At 43.1% G+C, this 23,037-nt stretch overlaps 1 protein-coding gene across 2 annotated transcripts in view; it reads left to right on the plus strand.

The window, feature by feature from the left end:
* Nucleotides 1-23,037, plus strand: part of LOC137341081 (thrombospondin type-1 domain-containing protein 7A-like) — a 368,227-nt gene that overhangs the window by 316,970 nt on the left and 28,220 nt on the right. For both annotated transcript variants that reach the window (XM_068003999.1, XM_068003992.1), the window contains 6 exons: nucleotides 711-852; nucleotides 2,567-2,682; nucleotides 10,486-10,603; nucleotides 12,871-13,016; nucleotides 17,811-17,985; nucleotides 22,775-22,948. In XM_068003999.1, the coding sequence (XP_067860100.1) occupies nucleotides 711-852; nucleotides 2,567-2,682; nucleotides 10,486-10,603; nucleotides 12,871-13,016; nucleotides 17,811-17,985; nucleotides 22,775-22,948 (871 nt within the window). The remainder of the gene's footprint in view (nucleotides 1-710; nucleotides 853-2,566; nucleotides 2,683-10,485; nucleotides 10,604-12,870; nucleotides 13,017-17,810; nucleotides 17,986-22,774; nucleotides 22,949-23,037) is intronic.

Consider the following 23,037-nt stretch of genomic DNA (forward strand, 5'->3'; position numbering starts at 1 on the left):
TCCCATGAACGAATAAAAAAAAAGTCTTCTTGCCTGCTTGTGGGCACGACTTCTCTTCCTGACAGATTTTGTGGGCGTGTCTTCTATTCTCACCAACTGTTCCATGCACATCAACTCACGCTGCTCAGACGCTGGGTTGATAGCGCACAATTTTTTTAAAGTTCAATATCAAGCAAGTCAACGCCACAGAGCCCGCAGTGAGTACATTCGATAATTTAATTTGCAGGAGCTGCAGCTCTCGTTGCCACGCCGCTCTGAGCAAATTCTGGCCCATTATACCTTCTGGCTCCTTTGATTCATGCACTAACCTGGTTTTCATGGTAATTTATTTGTAGCATGTTAAACTACTCTGATACCACTTTTGTCTAGAAATATGTTTATTTGAAAACAATACATTACAATTAATTTCAGTAATAAAACAAGCCACGTGTAATAGTGTTGACAAAACCTTTGAAATTGCTCTTCAATTAAGAAGGTGCTAACAGTTTCTTCTATTGTTAATAGAGAGACCTTGGGGCAGATTTTGAGTTTGTGCGAAAGTGTGAAATGGGTGATAGCAAATCGGCAGCCTGTTTTACATCTCTCCCGATTTTACTTCCATTGACATGGAAAGCAGAAATTCCTCTTGTCTAATGCGGAAATGGATAGACATTCTGTATGACTAGATCTTGCTCTGTGTTCTGTAAAAGTGCATTTATATTTTATTTCAGCCTTGTAACAGTAGTACTGTTCGAGAGCGGTCAGCACTTCCGATAAGGCAGCCTGGAGAAGGGAAACTCTGTCCAGCTGAAACAGAGACTGAGCCCTGCAGTCTGAACAAGAACTGCTTTCATTATGTGTACAATGTTACAGGTAACTGTGGCTTTCTTCTGAATGCTATTTAAAAAGATTTTCAATTTTTTCTGTGCAACTCTCATGAATATATAGTAATCGGGGTCAAATTATGTAGTTACAACCGCTGATACCATTTTCGTCTCTGCTGTCGGATTGCTGCCAGTTCCTGCTCCCACCCACCAAACATGGATGGTAGGAGTCAGGAGGCAGCCATTCTGAGCGTCCATTAAAGGGATCCTTAGCTGCAGTCAGTGAAAGCTACTTACAGGTTTGGCACACAGTTTTTGCAGTCGCTTGTGGGTTTTGAGCCTTTAAGCCTTTAACAACCTTGCTGCTGTAGGTGCTGTAAAAAAACTTTACCTGCTGATCTTAACTGGTGCTTCCTTTGCTTCCTGATGCTTCCACCCCCTCCCCTTTAAGGTGCACCTCTCAGCTCCACAGCCAAACACAGGCCGAAATTAATTTCCACCCCCAAGTTTTTACATTATGTAACAAAACGCTGGCCTGTGCAAATGGGCTGAATGCTAAGCCTCCTTACGGTCAGAAAATTGGTGGCCTGCAGTGCCGGAGATGGCCACTTAGGGAAGGACCTAGGAATAATATCCAGCTTCTGAGGTGATGCTACATGTCTCCAGAAGTATTGATATTGCACTATTTACCCTTTCCCTTTTAAATTACACCATTTCTTCCAGTGAAGGGCCTGTCAGCACTGTAATATAAACAATAACAATTTGCATTTATATTGCGCCCATAAAGTAGGAAAATGTTCCAAGACACTTCTCAGGAGCTTTTTCAAACAAAATTTGACACCAAGCCACATGAGGAGATATTAGGACAGGTGACCAAAGGCTTGGTCAAAGAGGTAGGTTTTAAGGAGCGTCTTAAAGGAGGAGAGAGGTAGAGAGGTGGAGAGGTTTAGGGAGGGAATTACAGAGCTTAGGGTCTAGGCAGCTGAAGCTACAGCCGCCAATGGTGGAGTGATTAAAACCGGGGATGCGCAAGAGGCAAGAATTGGAGGAGCGCAGAGATCTCGGAGGGTTGTAGGGCTGGAGGAGGTTACAGAGATAGGGAGGGCTGAGGCCGTGGAGGGATTTGAAAACAAGGATGAGAATTTTGAAAGCAAGCACAGGGGTGATGGATCAAAGGGACTTGGTGCGAGCTAGGATACGGGCAGCAGAGTTTTGGATGAGCTCAAGTTTATGAAGGGTGGAAGATTGGAAGTTGGCCAGGAGAGCATCGGAATAGTCAAGTCTACAGGTAACAAAGGCATGGATGAGGGTTTCAGCAGCAGATAAGCTGAGGCAGGGCGGAGACGAATGATGTTACGGAGATGGAAGTAGGCAGTCTTAGTGATGGAGCAGATATGTGGCGGGAAGCTCATCTCAGGGTCAGATAGGACACCAAGGATACGAACAGTCTAGTTCAGCCTCAGACAGTGGCTAGGGGGAGGGATGGAGTTGGTGGCTAGGAACAGAGCTTATGGCGGGGACCAAAGACAATGGTTTCGGTCTTCCCAATATCTAGTTGGAGGAAATTTTTGCTCGTCGTCGGACAAGCAGTGTAATAAATCAGAGTCAGTGGAGGTGTTGAGGGAGGTGGTGGTGAGGTAGAGCTGGGTGTCATCAGCGTACATTGCTTAAGTGGCCTCCACTGCAACATCAAATCCTTTAGTTATCTTGCTTGTTGTGTTAAGTATTTGCTGTGAGACTCCTAATTATCTTCCATTTCATAGATTGGAGCACCTGTCAGCTAAGTGATAAAGCAGTCTGCGGTAATGGAATTAAAACAAGAATGCTGGATTGTGTTCGCAGTGATGGGAAATCAGTTGATCTCAAATACTGTGAAGAGGTATGTCACATATTATAAGTGGTACTCCTGGAGGAAACTGCAAAGTAATAGCTTTGTTCAGCATCGTGCTTCATCAGCTCACCTACCACTGATACATTTCCCCAATCATTTCCAGACTATTAAATATTACTTTAGACGTACTCCAAGTCAATCTCTTGTGACTTTTTATAGTTTATTGTGTCTTTTTTCACATGCAGAAAAAGAAAGATATGTTAATTGTTATATCCTAGTGGAATTGATTCTAGTAAAATAAGGTCAGCAGAGTGGTTGTTTCAATCAAATAATTCATTGGGGGCGTAATTGAGCTGTGGAGCATCCATTTTGTAGGCGCAACTCGAACACCTTAAGCCCCGAAAATGGGGTCCGCTCTTCCAACGTGAAATGCGCAGGACTCCATCTTGGTAAAGGGGTTTGCGCGCATGCACCTAACGACCACCGGCAACATGTAGAGTCGGGAGATTATGGCGCGAATCAGTGTGCTGATTTGAAGCAGCCGGCAACATTTTGGAACACCACGCTCCAGCACACCATAGGTGTCCTCAAGCAACGCTTCCGCTGCCTGGACCGGTCAACAAGAGCCCTGCAGTACTCAGCTGGGCGGGTATCAAAATTTGTTGTTTTATGCTGCATGCTGCACATTATGGGGCAACAGCCTTGCCATTGCCTATCAGGGGAGAACCTGGGCAACAGGCAGAAGAAGAGGAGGAAGAGGAAGAGAAGGAAGAGGCAGAGGAGGAGGAGGAGGTGGAGGAAGAGGCAGGGAGGCAACAAGGTAGACAGGTCCTGCCTGCCAGGGCTCTGCGTGACCAGATTATTAATGAGCGATACCAGTAAACTCAACAACACTTCCACATTCACCAACAGTCCCACACTCCTTACCTTTCCGCTCCCACATGACCATCAAATCGTCTTCCTTATGATTGTGCATTGGTTCCTCCCTCAACTCACCGCAGAAATAAAAACCACCACCAAATGCAAATTCAAATCCACAATTAGAAATTAACACATGAAATTACACAAAAAAAATCAGACTATTCACCCTTAGTGCCTGTTGTTCGTGTGCCTTTTCCTTTCCTAGTGCTCCTACGAGCTGCATCCCCAGTGGTTGAAGCATGGGTGGTGGGAGGCTGCTGACCTTCATTTGAAGAGCGTGTAGATGGCCTTGGAGGATGATCTCGAGCAGCTCTGGGCCGATAGGACCTGGCTTCAGATTGTACCATCTAGGCCTGGGCTGCAGCAGTCTGGCCTGGCTGGCTGACAGGCAACAGCAAGGACACTGTTGAAGTGGCGGGGGTGGGAGCAGGAATGCTGTCATCCTGAGAGAGGACAGCAGGTTCGTCGTCCATGGCGCCACTGCCACTCTCCTGGGGCGGCGCCTCAGCAATCCTGGTGATCTGTTGGAGAACAGATTGCTGGACTGTTGAGACACCCTGGAAGTCCCTTTCAATTGTGGAACCCAGAGTCATAATAGCAGCAGTCTGAGCTTCCAAGGCGGCAGTCTGACCTTTGATGGCAGATATTTGTGCTGCAATGGAAGCTGTGACCTCGGTCATCAAATGCTGTATCATGGTGGGTTCCACAGGTGTGCTGATGGAGGTGACCACCTGTTTCTTGTAGGAAAAGATGGGCTCCAAGCTCTGTGCAAAGGCCTGTGCCAAGTTGGAGCTGGACTCCTCCATGCTCCTTGACATTGTGCGCAGGCTTTCCAGTGCACCAAGCATTTGGCTGTGTACGCCCTGTAGCCTGGCCCATTGAAGTCATCATCTGACTCCTCGGCAGCAGAGCTAGTGTCCAACCTCACCCTCTGGCGAGCTGGCACCTGCGGTATCCGTTCCCCCCACCACGGCTCCTGCGCACTTGTGCCCGATGTCTCACCATGTACAGATCCCTCCACTATCCTAGCTTCTAAACTACACACTGTGTCAGTATCTGAGCTGGTGGCTGCGAGTGTAAGATCGAGTGACAGTGTCTCTTCATCATCACCGTCATCTTCTTCTGCCTCCTGTGACTGGGCAGGTTCCAGTTCTTGAGTATCTGAAATGACAAAGGGACAAGGGTTGAGTTGTGGTGCGGGGAGAGGAGAAAGTAAGAAGTGAGTGCTTACACCATCTGCAGCACGCGAGTCAGAAAAGATTGTGGGATGAGAGAGAAGTAGGAAGTGAGAAGGAGGATTAGGTACGCAGAGACCCTCATCATCGATCCCTCCAGCACCGCCGGTGGCCACGGCCTCAGCAATGGCCCTTCCAATCACGGCCAGCACTGTCTCCTCCATGGGAATTAGGATGTGTAGGTGTGCCTGTCCTCCACCAGTTCTTTCCTGCTGCCTCCTGTTATGCATCACCTTCTCCTGCAAGAAAGAGGGAAGTGAGTGTCCTGCAAGATGTTTGGGTGATGTGGTTGAATAGCTGCCAGTGTGTGTGACGTGCGAGTTGTGGTTTGCTACAGTGGTAATGTTTGAGAGTGAGATGAAGCATCTAATTTGAAGAGTTGAGTACTGATTGAAAGAGCTTGTTGGTAGGTGGGAGATGGGGGCTGTAGTACGTGGAGCAGTTGATGAGGCTAGTGGTGCAGTTGGTAGGACATGCCACTTGACAATTGAACTCACTCACCTTGACAACTCGTGTCAAATCATTGAACTTCTTCCTGTACTGCATCCATGTTCTTGGTGCTATTCTCCTGGCATTGACCTCGTCCACTACTTCCTCCCACTGCCTCTTGTCTGGAGGGCCTCCTGCCCCCCTGCGGATATAGGGTGCCCCTCCTTCTCTCCACCTCTTGCACCAAGGCCTTTAATGCATCATCCGAGCTCCTTGCTGCACCCTCTCTCGCAAGCTCAGCCATTCTTCCAACTATCAGAGCCCAGGAATCACTTCTCATATCACTTCCTGCAGCCACAGTGCACCTCCCCTTTAAGCAGGCTGCCTTTAAGTAGTGTTAGCCACTCCCGATATCAGGGCTCCCTGCTGGTGCATGCAGCCAATCAACAGCGCAGGTAGTGCTGGCTGCATGCAGCAATCGTTAAAATCATCAGGCAGCACGAATGTTATGTGCTGCCTGCATCACAACGAATGGGCATGGGATAATCGCACACCGCGATGCCTACGCCCGTTCACGGGGGTTATCCAATATAACCGCCATAATCTTTCCAATTTGCAGTTGATGACATTACTTTTTGGCTCCATTGCGTGACACACAATGAAAAGTCAAGTAAACAGTAAATATTTGCATATAAAAATTCAAAAGGGAATTTTCCAGGTAGCCACTAATACAGCAGACAACTCCATAGCACGCTGTGTCATGGACTGGCACAGGATGTATTTAAACAGGTTGCCCACATGGAGTTCCAGGTCTGAGCTGTACCATCTAGGAAAATGAGAGCGAGAGAGACACGGAGGAGGGCAGGGGGGTGGAGAGAGAGGGAGAGAGAAAAAGCGATAGAAAGAAAAACTGGGGTGATAGGCCAAGCATTTAGCAGCATGGAAATAAAGGAAAAACTGAAGCACCTGATTAAGTGCAGCATTGACAGAGACCTATGTACATGCCTTTCCACTCTAATGAGCACATACGGATCTCTGTTAGGATGGGCAGTTCATTTGGTTGAGTGCTAGATTTGGAACCGAAAGTTCTTAGATTCAAAACCGCACTCAGCATTTCATCCGTCTGAAGTGGATGAAATGAGAATCATTTCTTAGGATGTGTGGGAAAAAAAGTAGAGCGGAGGGACTGATCAGTGCTTGCCATACTGCTACAATACAACCTGCTTGTTTGGCAATAAAAATGGGGATCAACCCCACTCTTTAAAAGAGACCAATCTCTGTGGGTAATCGTGCTTTTTCTCCCCCATGAGTCCTGCAAATATGATTATTGAGAAAACCTGTAAGCAGAGAAAATGTAATTCTGATTTTGAGTGTGTAGAATATGTGTCATTCCACACTATTCCTTTTACTTGCATCTACACTAACATTCCCCTTTATTAAAAGCAAAATATTGCGGATGCTGGAAATCTGAAATAAAAACAGAAAATGCTGGAGAAGCTCAGCAAGTGAGGCAGCATCTGTGGAGAAAGAAAGAGAGTTAACGTTTCAGGTTGAAGAGGAAAGGTCCCAGCATTCCCCTTTATTATCTGTGTCCCTGTGAGAACACAAATTTGTCCTTTGGTTAACATAAGTGGAAGCAATATTCAATACGTTTGTGGTAATGCAGATTAATGTAAGGATAAAGTAAGCAGTGAGGGCTGATTATGGGAGATTGGTTGTCCAGAAAATGACTGAATAGAAATTGTTTCATATTTAAACAGGAAAGAAATACAAATATAATATTCATGTTCATCAAAATGAATAACAAATTCTGATCCCACTAAGCTATTAAACTATTAAACACGATGCAGAATACTCATGCAGGTTCATTCTTCAAAGACACTAATAGCATTTGTGTGGCAATAAAAAAACACAATTGTAGCTTTTTAGCTTAATCTGGAGATATTGTGGAATGCTAAATGTTGTACAGTTGGTTTGGGCATTTTTCTAATTCAATTTTTTAATACTCAGATTACAAAATGTCATTTTGGAGATATATGATTGGTAAAAATGTATATTTATTTTGAATCCTGGAATGAGACTCAATCCTCAAAGGATGAATGTTATCAACATTACTGATCTAAGTGTATTACATGGGCGTGAATAACTGCATTCCCTGTCCGCCCTGTTCTAAACAGATGTGAAAAGAAACCAATTGATATACACATGAGAAAGGATAAATGTCATTACCCCAATGCCGTTTCCTAGTACTGATTAGACTGAAATGTGTGCTAGCACAGCTTTTGTTTATTTTATTTTAATACAAATGCACCATCTGAGGGAGCTGTTGAAAGTTCTGTCTAATTTTCTTGTTCCCGCGCATTATCAATTGGAAATAATTGAGTATCATAATTGCTTTTGTTTATTATAAATTTTCATTGATCTTCTTCCATTTGTAGGTTCCTGTGGCATTCACTCAATCTCTGAGTATGAGGGCAAGCAGCAGTCTGCCCCCAGTGCCCTACCAATGCCACTCTTCAACCAGCCACTAAAAGGTGTATGTAAGAGATTGTAAATTGCCTTTCTCTCTCTCACTGAACGACAGCTTTCACCAGCAGTCGTTCCTCTCCAGACAAAGCACTCTCTATGTGAAGAATGCGAAGAAACTATGTCCTGTCACTTAGTGATGGAGTGGCCTGGAATTTCCTGTAAAGTTTTGACGCAACTGCAGCATAAGAGCAAGTTGCACAGTTTTTTTCTGAGGAAATTTGTGCGGAACTGATTTATGCTAGTTTTACACCAAAACATCGCTACACACGAATTTCTTCCATCATTTCCGCCACTCCAGAGTTATGCCTGCCGAAACCCTACTGGACTATTAACATAGGTCCACCCCATGAAAAAGACCAATGAATGCAAGTTTCCTGCATTTACGCCAGTTTTGCCCAATATTTTAGGAGCAGCAGATCCCGAAGTTTTCTTTGGAACAAAGGAGGCTGAGGGGAGATTTAATTGAGGTATATAAAATTATGATGGGACTAGATAGAGTGACCAGAGGGCATAAATTTAAAGTATTTGGTAGAAGGATCAGAGGGAAGCTGAGGAGAATCTTTTTCACCCCGTGGGTGGTGGGGGTCTGGAAATCACTGCCTGAAAGGATGGTAGAGGCAGAAACCCTCAACTCATTTAAAAAGTACTTGGTTGAGCACTTGAAGTGCCATAACCTGCAGGGCTATGAACCAAGTGCTGGAAAGTGGGATTAAGCTGGGTAGCTCTTTTTCGGCCGGCACAGACACAATGGGCCAAATGGCCTCCTTCTGTGCCATAACATTCTATGATTCTAAGTCACTATTTCTGATGTTTTACAGCGATTTTTTTTCTACTTCTCCTTACTGAGACCTGCATTCTATTTTCTATATCTTTGAATGCTTTACAAAGCTCCACATTGGTGGTGCAAATTCATTTGTCCTTACATTGAGGAACTGTGAAGAGAAAGTGTGCAGAATGCAGAAGTTAATAATGGATTGGAGGAATCGCTTCTGTCAGCTTGGTCACCATTTTGTTGCATTTTAGTCTTGCTGCGGTAAAATGTCACTTAATGTTTTATGTGAGCTGGTAGCAGGGCTCGGTAGTAGGTGGTATTAGGACCACTGCTCTTTTTGATATATATTAATGACCTGGACTTGGGTACACAGGGCATAATTTCAAAGTTTGAAGATGACTCAAAACTCAGAAATGTAATAAACAAGAGGAGGATAGTAGCAGACTTCAGGAGGACATAGACAGACTGGTGAAATGGGCAGACACATAGCAGATGAAATTTAATGCAGAAAGCGTGAAGTGATGCATTTTGGCAGGAAGAATCAGGAGAGGCAATATAAACTAAATGGTACAATTTTAAAGAGGGTGCAGAACAGAGAGACTTGGGGGTTTATATCTGCACAAATCTTTGCAGGTGGTAGGACAAGTTGATAAGGCTGTTAAAAAAGCATAAGGGATCCTTGGCTTTATAAATAGAGCCACAGAGTACAAAAGCAAAGAAGTTATGCTAAACCTTTATAAATCACTGGTTAGGCCTCAGCTGGTGTATTGTTTCCAGTTCTGAACACCACACTTTAGGAAGGATGTCAAGGCCTTGGAAAGAGTACAGAGGAGGTTTACCAGGATGATGCTAGGGATGAGGAACTTCAGTTATGTGGATAGATTAGAGAAGCTGGGATTGTTCTCCTTAGAGCAGAGGAGGTTAAGGGAAGATTTAATAGAGGTGTTCAAAATTATGAGGGGCTTTGATAGAATACAGAGGGAAAAACTGTTTCCACTGACAGGAGGGTTGGTAACCAGGGCACACAGATTTAACATAACTGGCAAAAGAACCAGAGAGGAGGTGAGGAGATTTTTTTTATGCAGCAAGTTGTTATGTTCTGGAATGCACTACCTGAAAGGGTGGTTATGATGTGGAGATGCCGGTGATGGACTGGGGTTGACAATTGTAAACAATTTTACAACACCAAGTTATAGTCCAACAATTTTATTTGAGGTTCGAGGATTTCTTGACATTCACCTGAGGAAGGAGGAAGCCTCCGAAAGCTTGTGATTTTCAAATAAAATTGTTGGACTATAACTTGGTGTTGTAAAATTGTTTACAATTGAAAGGGTGGTTGAAGGTGATTCAATAATAACTTTCAAAAGGGAATTGGAAACCTACTTTAAAAGGAAAAATTTGCAGGCCTATGGGGAAAGAGCAGGGGAATGGGACTGCCAAGCCAGCACAGGCCCGATAGGTCGAATGGCCTCCTTCTGTGCTGCATCATTCTATGAAGCCTGGCAGATGGAAGGTTGCTTTAAAGTCAGTGTTTAGTAAATGGGCCAGACGCATGCATCCCAAAATTAATTGATTGCTTGTAAGATAAGCATATTGCATGTTATATGAAGGAGATGTAGGGAGAGATTTTCCTGGGTCTGCGCCCGGGTACAGGGGATCACTTGGGCACAACAATTAGCATAAAATCAGGCAGGTGGGAATACAGGCCTGTAAAAGAACCCAACTAATTTTACTCCATTTAATGGAAGGAAAATCGGGCAGGTTCTCTTTACAGGTGTGTGCTCCAATCTGACCAATTTTCTGATATTTGTTGTGCCTAGGTGATCATTTTGCAAATGCATAAGAACATAAAAGCTCTGTTTTGAAAACCATGAAGAAAACTGAAGTGAAAGAAGTCATAACTTGTCTGTAAAGGTGCCTTTTTCAGCACTCCCGGTTGAAAGTGCCCTTTGCTTCTATTGACAGCTGGGTTTGGAGAAATCATGGCAGATGAACACATCGTGTGCTGTGGAATGTCCGGTGAATTGTCAGTTCTCTGACTGGTCGTTCTGGTCTGATTGTTCTCGATCATGCGGTCTTGCAGGTGCGTATTAATATTAATGCAGTTTATCAGAACCCAGCGGGTGCCAGTTTAACTTAACCTGGAGTACTGCGTACAGTTTTGTTCTCCTTATCTAAGGAAGGATATACTTGCCTTAGAGGTGGTGAAATGAAGGTTTCACCAGATTAATTCCTGGGATGAGAGTGGTGTCCTATGAGGAAGAATTGATTGAATGGACCTACACTTTCTGGAGTTTAGAAGAATGAGAGGTAATCTCATTGAAACATATAAGATTCTAAGAGGGCTTGACAGGGTAGATGCTGAGATTATGTCTCCCCTGGCTGGAGAGTCTAGAACTAGGGGACATAGTCTCAGGATAAGGGGTCAGCCATTTAGGACTGAGATGAGGAGGAATTTCTTATCTCAGAGGGTTGTGAATCTTTGGAATTCTCTACCCTAGAGGGCTGTGGATGCTGAGTCGTTGAATATATTCAAGGCTGAGATCGACATATTTTGAACTCTAGGGGAATTAAAGGATATGGGAATCGGGCAGGAAAGTAGAGTTGAGGTTGAAGATCAGCCATGATCTTATTGAATGGTAGAGCAGGCTCGAGGGGCCGTATGGCCTACTCCTGCTCCTATTTCTTATGTCCTTATGTTCTTAACACTCAGTTACATTTTAACATCAACATTTGTAGTAACAGGAATCCATAAGGTATGATGCCTATTTCAGGACTAATTGTCATATATCTAGTGTAAGGACGAGGCTAAAGTTCTACTAGATGGGAGGGAGGGAGGGAGGGAGGGGTAAGTGGAGAAATTTAGTGATTAAAAACTGGAAAAAATTATTAAAAATTGATTGGAGAGTGGAAAAGAAAGAGCAAAAAAATAAAGACACACCAGGGCGAAGCCAAACAGACATTAGAGAGAGCTCTGAGGATCCGAATGGAAGCCAACTAAAATATATTGACGCAGTAAGTAGGACCTAAGATTGCATAAACAGCCAAGCAGCAGTGTGCTATGGGTTGGACTGCTCCAGAAGGATGGGTTGGACTCATGCAGTGGCTGCATTTCATCTCATTTTTCCCAGCTCGATTCAGATTAAACTTCATTTTAGTGCACCAGATTTTCATCTTTCATCCTAATAAAGGCTAAAAGTCTCCTGTGCTACCAATGTACCTTTGTAATGCTGACTCTCAAGGCCAGCATACAGTACCAGTAATGGGTTATACAGCTAATAGTATGTGATAGGACTTTTAACTTTGTAAAGGCCTATCACAGCACCACCTACAGGTGTAATGGATTTTACCATACACTAAGCCAGGGCTGGAGAATTTTAGCTATGAGGAAAGGTTGGCTAGACTGGGGTTGTTCTGTTTGGATCAAAGGAAGCTGAGGGGTGATTCAATTGAGGTGTACAAAATTATGAGGTGCCTAGATAAAGTGGATAGGAAGGACCTATTTCCCTTACCAGAGAGGTCAATAACCAGGGGGCATAGATTTAAAGTGATTGGCAGACGGATTAGAGCGGAGATGAGGAAAAAAAATTTCACCCAGAGGGTGGTAGGGGTCTGGAAGGGTGGTTGAGGCAGAAACCCTCAACTCATTTAAAAGGTACCTGGATGTGCACCTGTAGTGCCATGACCTACAAGGCGACAGACCAAGTGCTGGAAAGTGGAATTAGACTGGGTGGCTCATTTTCGGCCGGCGTGGACATGATGGTCTGAATGGCCTCCTTCTGTGCCGTAAATTTTCTATGATTCTACATTAAACCTGTATATGTAAATGTGTGTATATATTATATATTATATGTGTGTGTAAACATAAGTTATATATATATGTGTGTATATATATTTTTTTCAACTAATATATATATATTAGTTGAAAAATATTCTGCAGTGATTATAAGGCCCTGATCTATTCTTAGGGAATCAGTCCATGGTTATAATTTGTCAAACATTGCTTTCACAGTTTAAAAGCTGAAATGATTAGAATACTGCCTTATAATTGCTCCCAAATACCCATTCTGTGAGAGGGAGAAATTCTTCTTTTAACCAAAAATGGAACTGAAGGACATCTGTGAAACATACAATTTCTGAAAATGTGATTTTATGGGGGGGGGTCATTATTTACATAGCAAAGCAAGCATTCTTCTGTTTTTCATCAACAGAACAAGTTCACCCTCATACATATTTTTGGACTTTAATTATACTGTTTGCTTTTAATTGTAGATTTTATAGAAGCATGAGGGAGGATCAAAACAATTCTTATAACCAAGTTAATGTGATATCTGCAACTTCTTTATTTAGGAGTAATGACACGCAAGAGGACGTTGATTCAACCATTCCAGGGAGACGGGAGACCATGTATAATGCAGCTGGAACAGTCCAAACCTTGCCTAATCAAGCCTTGTTATCGATGGCAATATAGTGAATGGGCCCAATGTAAAGTTGAGGTATAATAATCTTAGTCTTTGTACTCTCTTCAGTTAATATCAGTAAAACAAATTCTGATCTAATTTACTAATTTCCATGATGAATAAATCAAATACTTGTTCTAATTTTAGGACTAGCTAATCTCCCATGGGGCTGCTCGTGGAAAGTTGGAGAAAACGGTCTTTTCCTTACCTATGTCTGCCATCTTTATGTTGGTGTTTCTGTTTCCCTCTTGTTCCACTATCAGTCTCCCTTTGTCTTCTCTGCTTTTTTTTAATTGATTTTTATTTTTCTCTCCGTAGTTTTCTGCTGCTCTCATTCTTGCTCTTCTTTTCTTTTAAGTAGAGATGGTAAGTCACATGGGATTGTAGAGCCGCCACAGAGCGGATCTGGAGCCATGGATGGGGGGAAGAATCCAAAAAGGGCTTGAGGCAGGTTTTGAGTCTCGGGTGCTGGGGATGGAGGGACATAATCCATCTCCTGTGGTCTTGATCCTTCCTCTGCTATTGTGATACTCCCATCGCCTAGCCTATCATTTCATTACAACCATACCCTTTCCTTCCCACCACAGCCTGAATCCCAATGTGTCCGCTTTAAAATGTTCTCTCACCTGTTATAGCTTGCACTGCACCTCACCCCTTGACTCTCATCCCTAGCATCCTGCCTCATCCCCTTATAATCCCTACCTCATCTTTACTCCCCCCCCCCCCGCAGTCTGCATGACATTGCAGTTTGCCCCATCTGTACTTAATTGCACCTTCCCACCTCTGCGGATGAATGCTTATCAACAGGTATCCACATTTCTTGTATCCTCCATCTCTGCTTTAACACGATCCCACCTTCTCGGAGGCCCATATCCTTTCTGCCATCCACTTTTTCTGCTTCAGGCTCTATCTCCCCTCTCTGGCTAAAGCCCCTCTCACATCCCACGTTGACCTCAAAACTGTCCACCTCATCTGGATGATACCCCTGACCCTAGGTTTTCAGTTAGCCCCTCCCATCTCATGCTCTCTGGTTAATTAACACACCATTGATCTCTGCTCTCTCGCTAACCCTCCCAACCCCTTCCTCTGGCTGATTCTCATATGCCCACTAGGTCCAACCCAAAGCCTAAAGTGCTATGTTCCTTTCACTGAGTATAGCATTATAAATAGAACATTATGCTTTGAAGAAGAAATCGTCTTTTTTTAAGTTATTACCCAAAGGCTGAAAGCAGAGGGACTCCAGGCCTGCCGGCTTCACGAGCAAAGAACTAGGCAACAGGACAGCAATGACTCAAAGTTTTAAATTTTACGAGTGGGGTAGGTCAAGCAGGGATTGAGACCCGAAATGTATAAAAAAATTGTAAGGCAATGGCAATGGGGTTAGGAGCAGAGCTCAAGACCAATGGGAAGGAGCCAGAGGCTGGGCTGGATGCCCAACTGAAAATATTATGGGCCGTTCTGAGGCAGAGGCATGGGCTGAGAAGGAGGGAGTGCAAGAAGCCTGGATGTTGGGGCAGCACCAGCAGGATAGGCACATTGGTAGACAGCAGAGCAGAAGCGGAAGTCAAGGAACAAAGATAGGTGCTAGACTGAGACCCAGGAGCGAGCCAAAGAATGGGGCAAGAAACTGAAGACACCTAAAAGCAGAGTTAGAGCTGGGGGGGCTGCAATTACATGCTGAAGACTCAAAGCATGTGCCACAATAGCATCACCACTGTCATGGACATCTTAACATTAGAGTCTCCATGTTTGTATGGAACATGTGACCCATATATCGATTTTAATATATGTTAGATGTAAAGAAGTGAACCACTTCTAATTGTGCTGTGTAAATCAAGTACAACCATCCTTATTGAATCTTGGCATAATATGTTAGGTCTTTAAGTTGTATTTTGTTTTTGAAGTTCTAATGTTTGCAATATTGAATGATTTCCCTTCACTTTGTTAGAATGTTTATTTTGTTGTGCAGTTTGACTGTGCCGCCCTTTGTCATAATGTTTTTGTAACCCAGGCAGTGCTTCCTGTTACTGGAAACACATCTGCTACATGGTGGTCTAATTACATCAAGATTAAAAAACCTTTTCTTTCTGTTCATTTCAATGGGTTAATGTGGAAGTATTCTCAAAAATGCGCATCTAACTATTTAACAAAAGTCAGTCAAAAGAAACTGATCAGCGGTGTCCTTTCTAACAAGTCACATTTGTCTTTCTTTGCTCAATCTAATTTTTTTTCCAGTTTTATTTATCTCATATGAGAAGTGTACACACTTTCTCAGGACATGGTTTAATACAAAGTACGTGCTATAGTATAGGTTTCAGATTAATGACTGGTATATGCATCATGTTTTATATATGGTTACTCAGTTCTGTGCATTAGGATGGGGAATGCTCAATGATGGGTTTGAGGTCATTCCTAGCCAGGAGGGCTGAGTGTTCAAGGGGGGAGGGGGAGAGGTTTGCAATGATTGAGACAGCAGCTAACCCCTTCCAAGGTTGAGCAGGGTTCTGGGGCCCATCTCCTCAGCAGGCAGCCCTTAGGTCAGTCTGGTTGTGGGGATTTGGGTGGGTGAAAGGATGGCCTCCAGGCAGTAGCCCCATATCTCTTAGTGTTTTCCAGCTCCATGCACAGCCCACACATTACTTGCTCTGACTGATAAATATCCCACATAATTATTTTAAGGGATCTTGGATTGCAACATGGAAATCTGTGCAAATTTGTGAGTGATAGAAGTTTTTGCTCAACAGGCAGCAGGCCAAATATTCATGGGCTTGGGTCCAGAGGGACGGTTTCTCCAACCATAGCCCCTGTAGTCTATTAGGCATTCTTCCAGAAGGGCTGGAGGCAAGGATAGGACTAAATTATTTACAGGAGTCTGCTTTTGTGGCCATGTGGCTTCCAGCACTTACCAGCCAGGGTTGGGTGGAATTTTCTAAGTTGTGTGGAGTGAGGCATGTACTATGGAGGATTCTGAGTTGACCCAATCTCATTCTGCTGTAGGTGGAGGTTGTGAGTATCAGTCTTATGAGTTCTTTCAGTCTTTCACCAAGAATAGGTCATGGTCCCAGAAGTCAAGAATGCTTCTCATGCCAACCAGCACAAGGGCACACAATAATGAGTAGAGGTGTAATTCTGGGGCAGCTCTTCATTGCAAAGGGCCGTTTCCAGAGGGGTTGGTTTGCAATAGATGTCTACAGAGCTCAGTGGGGTGATGAGCCTGGAGGTAACAGAAATAGTCACCACCAATCCTACCACTTCCTACCAGACCACCAAAGAATTCAGCCAACTGTCAAGTTACAATCTTAATTAGGCCAAAACAGAGGGCATGGGCTTGCTCCTTGCAGGAGGCCTACCCATTTGCCTGGTCAAAAACAGGTTTACTAGTTACCACAAATTACCTGTCTGCTGTAGAAAAAATACCCTTCCTTTTCCAACATATATATCAACCCGAATAGGTCAAGCAGCCTGCCATCTCACTGCTGGGGAGACTGAGCACCATAAAGAGGGACATGCTTGCCCCACCTCATTTACATATCCCAGGTACTGGGACCTCAACAAGCACATAGCCTTATTCCTCTGGAGAAGATAGCAGACAAGGATACCCCCAAGGTGGGTGTATCTCCTCAAAAGAAAAAATGTTTTACATCTCCTAAACTTTAAGCACCACTATTGGGAAACATGGCCTCCTCCTAAACCTATTGCTCAACATAAAGGTAAATGCCACCCTACCTGCTCTCCTACACACTCTCCTCTTCACAAGCCCACAGAAAAGACCAGCAGGTATCCAGAATTACTCAGTATTATCCCTGACCCTGGCAATCTGGAGGGAAGCCTGCAACATACTGAGGAGCCAGTTGGCCCTCTCCCCACCATGGTGCAACAACAACCTCCCAGTGGCTCACCGTGTCTGTGGCACAAGGCATGGCATGAGGAAGGAACAAACAGCTTGGTGCTCCACCAAGCCCAAGTCATGTCCTTCCAGCAGCTGGTTGACAAATTTCATAAGAATAGCATCATGGAGTTTTATAGCGAATTAACAAGCTCTGCACTTAACCCCCATCTCTTTCCCTGAATCCGTTTATTTTTTATTTTTCAAGTAATTTTCAACTTCCATTTTAAAAGCTATTATGGATTCTGTTTACACCACCATTTCTAGTAAGGCATTCCATTTCCCAACAACCCTCTGCATAAAAATAATTCTTCTAATGTCTCTCTTTATTCTTGTGGTGATAACCTTAAATTTATGTACTCTAGTTACTGACTCAATGACCTATGGATAGGTTATTTCTGATTTAACTTATCAAAACCATTCATAATTTTGAGTACTATTAGATCTCCTCTTAACCCTCTTTGTTCTAATGTAAAGAGCCCCAGTTTCTCTAGTGTCTCATCATAACTAAAGCCTCTCATCCTTGGTATCATCTTAGTAAATCTCTTCTGCATCCTCTCCGTGGCCTTGACATCCTTTAAAAGATAAGACGCTCAAAACTGGACACAATATCACAACGCGGCCTAATCAGTGATTTATATTGGTTTAGCATTACCTCTTTGCTTTTGTACTCTATGCACCTATTTCTATAACCTAGGATGCTTTTTAAAATATTTTTATCAATTTGTTTTCCCAGTTTTAAAGATCTCTGTGCCTGAACTCCTAAATCTCTCTGCTCCTCTACTCTTAAAAGTTTTACCATTCAGTGTTTATGTCCTCTCCGTACTCTTCCTCCCAAAATGTATCACCTTTACCCAATAATTACTGCCATCAATGTAACTTATAACTGAGGCAGTCACACTGACTTTCAGTAAAATCACAATTATTTATTTTTCTTGTTAAAGGATGCTCAGTGCGGAGATGGTATGAGATTTCGAAACATATCGTGCGTCGTGTTCGATGGATCCAATGAAGATCCTGGCAAGGTTGTGGATGAGGAGTTCTGTGCTGACCTAGAGCCTGTAGTGAATGGAGACAAGTGGATTGTTCTGCAAGAAGCCTGCACTGTCCCGTGCCCAGGTGCTGTAGGTTCTCCAAGACTTGTTTTCTGGGAGCCCGACAAAAATCATACAATGCTGAAAAGTATGACAAGGAGAGAGCACTTCAAAAATGAGTAGATTTTATAAATTTGCACTCTTTGCAAAGAGATTCACATGCTGGGAGTGTATATCGAGAGTTCGAGCCCACTGACTTATGTAACCAAATTTCTGATAAATGCTGAAAGTGCAAATTCTTAAAATCTACTCTAGTTTCTGAATACAATGCGTTCAATTTGTTAATTAGAAGGTAGTACACAGGAATCTAACCCGTGCTGCTCGGTCAGGGAGAGCCTGAAGCTATCATTGGGAGCATAATGATCAGATTTAGGTAACAAACGTCAGCTTTGCCATGGTCTAATTTATTTGTAATTTTTCATTCTTGAATATAAAAAATGAACGTATTTTAATTACAAAGGATAACTTTCTCCAAACATCACTCACGGTCATCAATCCTGCAGCATTTCTTCTATGGGAGTTACATTTTCTCTGTGCTATTTTTAGTTCACTGACCAATACATTTGCATTAAATCCCTGTCAGCAATATTTTAATAAATGAATTATTAACTCACTTATTTTTTAAATGGGTTAGCAACTTCATTAAAATAACACAGACAGGAATTTAACACACACATGTCGACCAATGCACTCAAAATCAAACAGGGAATGTTAAACCTTTGGTGTTGAAACTAAACAACTTATAAGGCTGTGTTGGACAGTTGAGTACTTGCATATGGAGTGTGATTAAATAAATTATGCAATTCACAACCTTTCAAAAGCTTGCTGAACAGAAATAAGGCACTTATGGGAGAAGAATACTGACATTTTCAATATAACTTTTACATTAGACAGTCATTTATGTTGAATGGAAACTGCTCTACAATCATCAGTAATGCACTACCACAGTTACATTGATTTTACGGAATGTATAATGCATTAGTTCTTAATGTCTCCTCAGCATGTATTGCATTATTTGTTAACAGTATCAAAGTTTAATATTTATTATTTATACCCGTAGCATTAATTTCAAAATATATATTCCTTCTGTTATTTTCTCAGCAGATTGATGCACTGCTATATGCAGCCATTGTTGTGGAGATTTGTGAGACTATTCAATATAAATAGAATTAGGAAACATGCAGTTTTAATTTTTCTGATGAATGTACGCATATGTACATATGTGATCTAAATGACATTGGACCATGAAAGCTCAACATCCACAGTTTAGAAAGTCATTTAATTGCTAAGATTGTATCCCAGCCCTTTAACACTTCATTATATTTGTTATTATAGTGAGTGTACAGCGCAGAGCTATCCATAATTCAGAACCAAACAGCCAGTCTCACTCAAAGGCTATAAGGATGGCAGATGTGCAAAATAGATATATCATCCTGCAGTAAGGAGCACTTTTCTTGGGTTTAAGGCATTTATAAATTTGGGCCTGCCATATATACCTTCTTGGGTTTAGTGGTGTGAGTCGCTCCCTTAAGTGGTCTAAGTGTCTTACTGTTATGGCAGTTCTCTGACACTGCCCTTTGTATACTTGTATGATAGCATAATCCAGGAGCATAACGATAGCATTCCCTTGTTATCTGGATTGAATTGTTGCGTCTTTCACAAATGTATTTCTTCAATTTCTCGAAAGGCAGACTGAGTTAACATTAGGTGAGGCAAGGTTTCATTCAAACCGTTAAGCTGCTTTATTCCACAGTAAGCTGAACATACAGAATAATAGTTATGATTACATTCACTTAGTTCCTTTGGTATAACTTATCTTTGTGTAATGATCCAAAATAAAGAACACGCCATTCGTTCCTACCTCAGTGGGTTGTCTTACTTAAACAAGTGGGGATGGATTTTCCTTATTGTGGTGGAGTAGGGCAGAATGGAACTTCCACCCGTCCCTCCAACTCTGCTCCAATCCCAACTCACTTCCCTGGTCGGGGGTCATTAGTGATACAAAGCAGGGTCCCAGCAGGTTTCCTGCTATCAAAGGGAGCTCACTAGAGCCAAAGAGTAAAATGAGGTTGTCTTGCAGCAATGACACTGCTGCAAGACCAGAAGTGGTGAAGAGAAACTTCAAAGGGGCAGAGGAACCATGATGATGGAAGGAGCTTCAGCCCTTTAGGCCTCGGCCTTTTCCCTTCACTACAAGATGTCACAGTCGTTACCGCAGGTATCCTGGGCCTACTGTCGCCTTCTGCCAGGCAATCCCAGGGAGTGGCGGTAAGACGGTAGATGGGAGAGAAATTGGTTGGGAAGCTGGGCCCTGTGCTCCATCTTCCCCCATCCCCCCTCCTCCCCAACTGGCAGTGGGTGGGGAAGGGGTGGGCAGTTTCAGTCCTGGTGGTGGGAGGGAAATCCAGGTTGTTGCAGAGAGGCAGTGGTAGATCTCACCAACCCATTTTACCATCATTTCTGCCACTAGCTCACCTGATTTGGATGGGCTAGTGGAGGAAAATCCAGCCTGAGGTTTTTTAACTACCCTCCAGCATTCCTAACCTCCTCAATGCTTTCCTTCTAACTATTCAGACCCCTCTCATAGCCAACATGGCACACAAAAACCTGTTTCTGCCCCTTTTTAAAAACCTGACACCATTGTCGGCTTATAGTCAAACACATTAACCCACTCCCCTCCCAAGAGCAGAATTCATCAGCCTAACTTTGGCAGTGATCCCTGCCATGTTCAAATGAATAGGATTATTGCAGCAGCAATGAGTGTCAACAGTCACTTCAAAGTCAAATTATCATTCACAATCTCTAGGACACTGATTCAGACCACCATCTGAAGCCCAAACTATACCTGCCAGCCCTGAAGTCCTGTGAATTTACCCTCTATTGAGCTAAGTTTAACTCAATAATAATATTTTTACACAACTTACACAACTGTCTCCCCCCCACCACCCCCACCTCACCGTACCAGCATTGTCTGAACTCCTGAAACTTGACAGGCACATTGTAAAGAAAGAAAGACTAGCATTTTTACATAGTGCCTTTCACAACCTCAAAACGTCCCAAAGCTTTACAACCAATGAAGTACTTTTTGAAGTGTAGTCACTGTTGTAATATAGGAAACTTGGCAGCCAAAATGTGCGCAGCATGGTCCCACAAACAGCAATGTGATAAATGACCAGATAATCTGTTTTTTAATGATGTTGGGTGAGGATTGTCCAATTGGCCAGGACACTGGGGAGAACTATCCTGCTCTTCTTCAAGATAGTGAAATTGGATCTTTTACGTCCACCTGAGAGGGCGATCGGAGCCTCGGTTTGACATCTCATCCGAAAGATGGCACCTCCGACAGTGCAGCACTCCCTCAATACTACATTGGAGTGTCGGCCTGGATTTTGTGCTCAAGTCTTTGGAGTTGGACTTGAACCACAACCTTCTGACTCAGAGGCAAGAGTGCAACCAACTGAGCCATGGCTGACACCACTTGTAGTGAAATTCTTCCTCTTCATAATTTTCATGAAAAGGCAGCATGAGTAGTGTAAGTAAAAATATATATACCAATATAGCTTTTACTTTAACTGTTCTTGACCTTAATAAAGGCCATAAGGTTGTTGTTTCCAAAGTATTATGGCTTTATTAAGAAGTTATAACAAGTAACAAACAAGTTTAAAATACTAGAGTACAATCAAGCATGCTGGTTCGATTAATACAACTTGACTTAGTGTTCATGTAACAGCAGACCCCAAAGCCTGATTTATGGGCATCCAGCCTCGCCCTGAGAACGTTCTGGTTAGTTACCGAAAAGCACCTCACTTATATATATGTTAAACAATCAGCTCTGTATGTCTGTATGAGCTTCCCATCAGTCATCCTCTCTGTCTCAAAAAAGGGGGCCGGCTATCAGACCCTACTCCCTTGATTCCCAGGTGGCACTAATAACCCTCTATTGATAAGCCCTTATCTTCACACCAAGAATAATAAACCTCCAAATAACTCCCCTGTACATTCCTCCAGTGGCACTACCACCTCTCTAATGAGTAGTGGCCTCCAGGAGGCATTTTCAAGGAAATCACAACAAGGCTATGGGTGACTCCCTTTCACTATTTCACAGACAAGGCCATTAAGATGGCACCAGGTGCTCATTAACCAAAAAGTGGGGGGCCTTCTCTTTCACAAGGTCGTAAAAAGCTTGTTTTGACAAAGACAGCAAGCCCTTTGTTTACAGCTAAGTAACACGTATATTACTTTCACATAAGGTTTACAATAATGTAGAAAGCTTGTATACTGCTAATGTTTATAATAATGCAGAATGCTTGGATAGTGCTTTTTTTACAAGTAGAAATAATGATTTTCCCTTTTTATACTCACTCTGGGCTTTGGTAAAATTATTGACAGGAGGAATTCCATAGCAGCTGAGAGAGTGGCAGATGGACAGCCTGCTCTTAGCCTTCACTCAGCATTGCTTGGACTAGTCAGTACGAAGTGCATGAAAGAGGATTTGCCTCTGATTTTCCTTCTTTCCATGGGATCCATATGGTGCCTCTTCACTTTAGATTGACTAAGATTATAAATCCAGTGGGCTGGTGATAGGGAACCTGTACTATTTGGCACAACGTACTGGTCCTGCATTGTGCTGTGACACAACAACATCCACACAGAAGGGTGTTATGACCCTATGTGAGATAATTAATCCAGATTTATAAGGAAATGATTTGCAGTACGATATTCCATGCATGACACATATGCCATTAAATGCAAGTCCTACAGAACATTTTCTGTACATCAGTATTTAATTGTTTCTTTTTACTTGATGCTTGCAGGTGACTGTTACCTGACAGAATGGTCCGTATGGAGTACTTGTCAACTAACCTGTGTGAATAACGAAGATCTCGGGTATGGTGGAGTACAAGTGCGGACAAAAGCAGTGATCATCCAAGCAATGGATAACGAGCACCTGTGTCCTGAACAGGCACTGGAGACCCGAATGTGTACAGGTAGGAAGGGCTGCTACCTTGTGCAAGCAGGCAAGGACACGACCATGGCGGAGGAATTGCTCTGCCCACTACGGGGGGTGAAATTCAAC

This window comes from Heptranchias perlo, chromosome 2 (genome assembly GCF_035084215.1).
Source record: "Heptranchias perlo isolate sHepPer1 chromosome 2, sHepPer1.hap1, whole genome shotgun sequence".
NCBI classification, from domain to species: Eukaryota; Metazoa; Chordata; class Chondrichthyes; order Hexanchiformes; family Hexanchidae; genus Heptranchias; species Heptranchias perlo.